At 32.9% G+C, this 7,495-nt stretch overlaps 1 protein-coding gene across 1 annotated transcript; it reads right to left on the minus strand.

The window, feature by feature from the left end:
* Positions 1–5,315: 5,315 nt before the first annotated feature.
* LOC119662071 lies at positions 5,316–6,346 on the minus strand. Its single transcript, XM_038071615.1, has 3 exons — positions 5,934–6,346; positions 5,612–5,812; positions 5,316–5,447 (listed from the first exon to the last, which is right to left on the minus strand). Exons 1-2 carry the CDS (start codon positions 6,241–6,243, stop codon positions 5,676–5,678), a joined length of 447 nt encoding a protein of 148 aa, XP_037927543.1. The 5' UTR covers positions 6,244–6,346; the 3' UTR covers positions 5,316–5,447; positions 5,612–5,675.
* Between the last annotated feature and the right edge of the window lie 1,149 nt (positions 6,347–7,495).

The following is a 7,495-nucleotide window of genomic DNA, read 5'->3' on the forward strand; positions in this document are numbered from 1 at the left end:
AACATATATAATGTTTCCAGTATTTGTCATTTAAAGGTGATTATTGAAGCCCAGCGCCCTCTAAAAGGTCCCCCACAATGTCATAACTGTCAGCAGTTCGGGCATGTCGCTACTAACTGTAGAGCCACACCAAAGTGTGTTAAGTGTGAGGGCTCACACCATCACCAACAATGTACAAAACCACGCGATGTTGCCCCGATTTGTTCGAACTGTGGTGGTGGCCACCCAGCCAACTATAGAGGATGCCCTTGCGCTCCGCAAATGCTGAAGAAAAAGAATGTCTCCACACCAATTTCTACGGTCAGTTCTAAAGTGCAGCCTTCAATTTCTTATGCCGATGCTTTGAAGAAGGGAAGTACAGCTGAGCAAGTTTCGTCCAATTCCCACTTGCTAACCTCCCACATGGAGAAGCTTTTAAATAATATGCAGATACAACTTAGTACAATGATGAAAACTATGATGGAGTCCTTGTTACAAAGTTTAGTGCCAACCCTAGCTTCTTAATGAGTTTGTCATCATATCGACTTAAAATTGTGACGTGGAATGCCAATTCCATTATTAACAAGAAACATGAGGTCATCCAATTCCTGCATGATTTTGAAATTGACATTATGTTGATCCAAGAAACATTTCTGAAACCTGCTATCCATTTTAAAATTCCCAATTATGTTGTTTACAGATCAGACAGAAACTCAAGAAGAGGTGGTGGCACAGCCATCGTGATTAAATATGGCATTAAACATCATGCTACAATTTGCAACCAACAATCGCTCGAAACAACATCTGTACTGGTTGAAAGCCAACTTGGTAATATAAATTTTGTGTCAGCATACAGGCCACCGAGTTTGCAAATTCTCCCTAATGAACTTGAGGTTATCCTCAACAACGAGACACCTACTTTCTTAGCGGGCGATTTAAATGCATATCATAGCAGCTGGGGTGACAGAACTTCAAATAGAGCTGGCAGGGATATTGATGGGCTTGCCACTGAACACTTATGGCAGATTCATGCGCCAGGTGAACCGACACATTATGGCAGAATCACAGGCCACGTCATTGACTTCGGAATTTCAAATAACTTAGAATCGAATGTGCACGTAGAGGTCCTTGATGAACTGGACTCGGATCACAAACCAGTTCTTTTTATTCTTGAAAATTGTCCAGCAATCAACATGAATCTCACGTACATAACCACTAACTGGGACTCTTTTAAGAATCAGGTTGATATTTCAAATATAAATAATTGGCCAGTAACTTCTGAGGATCTTGATGACTGTATCCAAAAACTCACTCTCAAGATTAAGGAGGCATTGGATAATAGCTCCACCACCAGGACCAGAAAACCAAGTAACTACTTTTATCTGCCGCATTACATCAAACAAATCATTAGACAAAGGAATGCGATTCGAAAATTTGCTCAAATAACTGGAGATCCTGTGAGAAGAAGAGAAGCCAATCGTCTCTCTAATGTAATCAGGAAAAAAATTGGCAAATATAATAATGATAAATGGTGCGAATTTCTTTCAGGAATTGATACAGGTAATAAAACCTTCTGGGCTTTGAACAAGTATTTTAGGCTTAAACGTAAACCGGTAGTGCCGCCTATTTTTGTAGCTACCGGCATGGCTTTCTCAGACATAGCCAAAGCTGAGGCCTTTGCAGATTCTTTGGAGCTGCAATTTCAGCCCAATACTGATAGTGACTATAATTCTCTGGTAGAAGAAAATATTGCCGAAGAGGCTGCTAATCTTAGGAACCTGATGTCAGATGAAAGCATCTTACAGTGTTCCAGAGATGAGATTAAATGTATTATTTCGAGTCTAAAGACCAGATCGGCACCCGGATATGATAATATCAGTAACAAATGCCTACGTAATCTTCCAGAAGATGCAATCCAATGCATTGTTAACATCATCAATTGCATGCTTAGGCTTGGCGAATTTCCAAAGGCCTGGAAGTTGGCCTCAGTCGTAGTGTTTCCTAAACCGGACAAGAATCCTTCATTTCCGCAGAACTGGCGTCCTATCAGTCTGCTCCCAACTATGGGGAAATTGGCAGAACGTGTAATCCTGACTAGGCTTAAAACAGCGGTAAATGCCCTAAATATACTTCCTGACGAACAATTCGGGTTTAGGGATAATCTCTCCACGGAACTACAACTAGCCAGAACTGCGCAGCTGATACAAACCGCTCTAAGTAAACGGGAGTCCACCGGGATGATTATTTTTGACATAGCCAAAGCTTTTGACAAGGTCTGGCATGATGGTCTAATAGTCAAATTAGCCCGTTTTGGGATCCCTAGTGGTTTGACTAAAATCATTGGTAGCTTCCTGCAAGAAAGGTCCTTCCGTACTAAAATTAATAGCACTCTTTCGTCCGCCCGATCAATTGTAGCAGGTGTACCTCAAGGGTCGCCTTTGTCTCCCACATTGTTTAATGTATACACGGCAGACATCCCCACCTTAAGTCCCACATCAATGGCGCTTTACGCAGACGACACATGCTTGATCTACTCGGATCGGGATGCCTTAAATGTAAGCAACACGTTACAGGGAAATATAGACCTTATGGTGGAATACTTCCAAAAATGGAAGATTAAAATTAATAATGACAAAACCAAGGCTATATTTATAACTCGAAAAAGAAGACAGCATCCTCCAAGAGTGAGCGTTTGCGACACGGAGATACGGTGGGAGGATAACATAAAATATCTGGGGGTCACTTTTGACAAACGGTTCAATTGGCTTAAACATTTGAAATACAAACGGAATAGCTGCTCTAAGATTCTACATTTATTAAAGCCGCTATTTAATAATTATCACTTCAACTTTAAAAACAGAAAGTTACTTTATACGCAAGTAATTAGACCTGCTCTTCTGTACGGATGTGTTACATATAGCAAAGCCTCAAATACCACCTTAAAGCAATTACAGATAGCTCAAAACCTGGCCTTAAGAAAACTGTTTAAGATTCCATGGTACATTAGATCTACGGACATACATAGAGATCTTAGGATTGACTCAGTGAAAAAATATATCAGAGACAGAGCTTTAAAATTATTCACTAAAGTTGATACGCTACTTAACCCCGCCATAACAATCCTCAAGTCCACTTCTGGACTCTCAGGAAGATATGCTGATTTAAGGTCCGTCATCAACTAAAAGACAAATAAATGATATGATTTTTTAGCCTAGTTAAAGCCTAGTGTGGGGTAGTGATTAACCCCCCAGTCATTATAGAGTAAAAGTGCGTAATAGCACTAACTCAAGAAGAAGAAGAAGAAGAAGTATAAATAGTATAGTATTTAAATTATCATCTACCTATCTACCTATACTTCAAAAAAAAAAAACATGATTAAGAAGTAAAAATCAAAGTAGTAAAAAGTTTAGTTATTTCTAATATATTTAAGTAGATGAAAAAATAAATAATTATAAATAAAAATATTCGTGAACTAACCAAAGTATTATACATTTAATATGCAGAGCCTAAGAAAAAGCTATTTAAAAATAAGTCTAAAATGCAAATTCTAAAAACCCATGGTTTTACTTGGAGGTAGAAAAACCCAGTAATCTTAAATAGAACATCCTCTCAGAATCTGAGCTGGAGATTTGTCACAATCATGCCTTGATAACCAAATACTGGTTACAAAGCCATGCCCACAGTACACTGTGATGGCTAATCACCGGAGGTAAGCACCGTGGAATGTCTAACAAGAAAATCGAATAAAAAGGCTATGCTTAACCCTGTTCTATCTTCAATACTAGTAAAATAGTCAATACATATTGAATGATTAAAAGAACAGTACTAGATAGGTAAATAAATGAGTAAATCATTTAATAAATATAAATGAATAAATAAATATCTGGTATGGGGGAAGCAATTAGTGTTATGGGAATAACTAGAATATCAATAGATATTTGAAAAAAAGTATTTTTGTAAATTAGTTTTCTATCTTCTATTAGGTACCACTTATGCGTTTCGTCTGGGAACTGCCCAGACTCATCAAAATGGAGAAAAATATATAAGTGATATAAAACATCGTCATGTTAACACTATCAGCTGATACTGATAACGTTCGTTTCGTATTGGTTTTTTATTCTGAATTTCATATTCTAGTTAAAATAATTAATCTAATTGAGAAATCTAAATAAAATTTTTAGAAATATAATAATATATAATAGGATAACCATAGATATAAGGTAATATATAACAAATTTAAGGAATAGAAATAGTAATAATAAGAAATTAACCTTAACTACATTAAAAATAAACAGTACTGATTTATAATAACCTTATAATAACAATAATAATAATATATATATTCACCAAATAAAATTCTATAGTTTCAAAAGAGAACAATAACTAAAACCAATAAATACAAAAGAATGAGTAACTAAATTAAAAACAAACAAAAATATAACTAATAACTCAATTATATTTTCCAAAATCATCTCAATAGAGTTAATAGTTAGAAGCTATTAGTTTTAGGATTGAAATATTATACTGTTTTTGAACTAAAATAAAAAGTATTATACTGCCAAAAAAAACAACATGAAAAACAAACCAACAAATGTCACAAATCCTACCTTAATGATTCTCCATTATTTCATTTATTATTGATCTTTCAGCTATATTCCTAAACAATTTTATACAAGATTTTCATAAAAATTCTATAAGCATTAAACCTATCGAGCTGTGGTGGTTTCAAAATATACTTCTAATGATAGGCAAGTCTGCTATCTAACAGCAACAAAAAAGTGAAAAGCAACTCAAATATGAGACAAATCTGGTGGCTAATAAGACTATAAAAAAAAAACAGGAAAACAAGTAAATTAAAAAGAATCCGCAAACAATTGCATGAAAACAGCATTATAAATGAGTGAAAGTGCTCGCTATCAACACTAAAAACAATAAAAAAATTAACCGTTAGTTAAGATCAAAATTACTATTGAATATTTCAGCAGTATATTGCATTTTTGCTTACATTACTAGCATTTGTCTTATGATGTCTTTAAGATAGCCGCACTACAAGTAGTGTTTACTTTGGACCTATGCTATATACTTAAGCGTATATTCTTTTCGCTATATCTACACAAATACTTTTGCTCTATGTAAGAGTTTCCGTACTGCAAAAACGAACTAAAACTTAATCGTCTGAGTAATTCTGAAAAGTATTGAACCAATATCTGACTTAAAATATAAGTAAAGGAGTAATATTCTATATCTTATGTTTTCATTTTATTGATTTGATTGAATTGTTTCAATAGTACAATTTTTTTTTTATTTATTAATTTCTTTTTTTTTGTTTCGTTTTTTTCTTTTTGTTCATATTTTTTTTTGGTTTTTTGAGGTTTTTTTTTTGATTCCTATTGAGTTTCCATAACTTCCAGTTATTGAAGCTAAAAAGTAAGTCCTCCATCATATATATTAAATAAATTTGAATGTATCTGAAATTTAAAATATAATTTTTATATTTTTGTTTCAACTTTAATAGTAAGCGAATTATTTTAATTATTTTTAATCACTAAAAGTAATTTAAAAAATTAACTTCTCTTTTTTTTGGCTTCGTTGTATATTGAATGTAAACTACCATTTCAGTTGAAGTACTTACCATTTTAATTAACAATTTTTTTGTTTTTTTGTTGACAATTTGTCAGTAAAGGCTGTTCAGGAATTTAAGAGCGATGTTCAACAGATGTAATACCATCTCCTCCGGTATAGTCTTCGTCAATTGTGGAATCTGTTAAACCGGCATAGTCCCCATTACTGTTATCAGTAACAGTGTCTTTTTGAGTCTCACCAGACGGTTCGTCTGCATATAAATTAAGAACACTATCTGAGTATAACTAACTATAACTTATTGTAAAAATCTTAAGTTTCAGCGCAATAGCTAATATTGTGAATACTCATTAGTAAGATTAGTTTACATTTACCGTTGTCCTTTATCTCCTTCTGATCCATGGTGCAATTTAAGGCCTTTGAAGAATCTTCTTCAAGAGTGGGTTCCTTAACTATTTCTGGAAATTTATTCTTTAGATCTTGAATCCTATCAATATATTTCAAAACAAAATTAAAGTAAAGACCATAAAGAGCCTCCGTCGGTTGTTTTTCCATTTCTTTAATAAATTCATTTATGGCCTTTTGATAAAACTCTATGGCTTTTTTAATATCTCCGGTATATTCTAACTCAATTGCATAGCGCAATAATTCCATAGCGTCGGTTTTATTTTGTATGGATTCCATTATTACTTTACTTTAATTGCAGATTTTTAACTTGAACTTAGTTAAAAATTAATTATAATGAAATGTACAATTAGAAATTATTTGAAATAATTATAAGACGCGAAGTTCACTAAAGAAAATTTTAAACATGAGATGTCAAAATTTTATATAAAACTAACATGGTATACCCCCTTTTTGTCTTTATTTAATAGACCGCTTACACCATCAAGCGTAGTTACGCATGAACATAGTTTTTTCATAGGGTGTAATATATCGGCAGAAATCACGATAACATACATATCGAAAATTTTTTTGTTTGCTTTGAATTAATTTATGGAGTTTGCAAAAGATATTTAAGTTTCCACTGCAATTACAAATTAATAATTAGTACAAAAATACAGTTGTCATGATTTTATTTCTAAGAATTATACTATTATAGGGAGTGTGAATAATCGATATTTCGTTCATGACGTATTAATGAGTTAAATGTTGGTACCATTCTGAACAAAAATGTGAACAAAGATTTATTGAACTATAGTAAATAATGTCACACGTCTTAAATTTGGTAATAGTTGTTGTCGTCTTTTTTTTTTTTTTGGTGTTGTAACAATTAGTTCTTTCCACCAGTCTTTGGAAACAGTTGCCATAGTCCATATATCCTTCACAATCAGGTACAAAACGTATGATATAATGTTCGCGATATTTATATATATCTGAACAGTTCTGGCAGCAATTTATCTAATTTTGCAGTCTAATTGTTATTAAGTGTGCCAGTGATATTACTGACCACTTTAGTAGAAGGAAAATTGATGCTGTTACTTCTGTTATATGGCATTTACACTGCCTTCAAATGGCTCATTTTGGTCAAAAATCAAAAATGATCCATTTTCTAATATTGTATAAATGAGTTCCAAATACGTTCCGAATGCAAATAAATACATTGAACATATCCTAAATAAAAGTTTTTCATGTCATTTTGACAGTTTGAGAAAACTTGACAGTTTGACATATTTACAAAAAAAGAAAGGTAAACAAATATTTGGTTGTTGCATTTTCTTGAAAACGATGCATCTCTTTTTGGAACTTTTACTTCCCAAAAATAAATTAATCAAAGCTAAAAATAAGTTTACAGTTTATATTGTAATGTTTGTAGGTATATATAACCTACATCCAAAATTTTTTTGGCACAGACCAAAAATCAAATCAACAGGCAAGTTGAAAAATCAGCTGTTTCAAATGAGAACAAATGAATTACAATGAATGTAAACACTTT

The sequence above is a fragment of the Teleopsis dalmanni genome, chromosome X (assembly GCF_002237135.1).
Source record: "Teleopsis dalmanni isolate 2A chromosome X, ASM223713v2, whole genome shotgun sequence".
Lineage (NCBI taxonomy): Eukaryota > Metazoa > Arthropoda > Insecta > Diptera > Diopsidae > Teleopsis > Teleopsis dalmanni.

Excerpts from the sequence above, each read along its gene's own strand:
- LOC119662071 (XM_038071615.1), bottom strand. The coding sequence starts at position 6,243 with ATGGAATCCATACAAAATAAAACCGACGCTATGGAATTATTGCGCTAT. Across the intron at positions 5,813-5,933 it reads GAAGGAGATAAAGGACAACG|ACGAACCGTCTGGTGAGACT; the intron begins GTAAATGTAAAC and ends ATTTATATGCAG.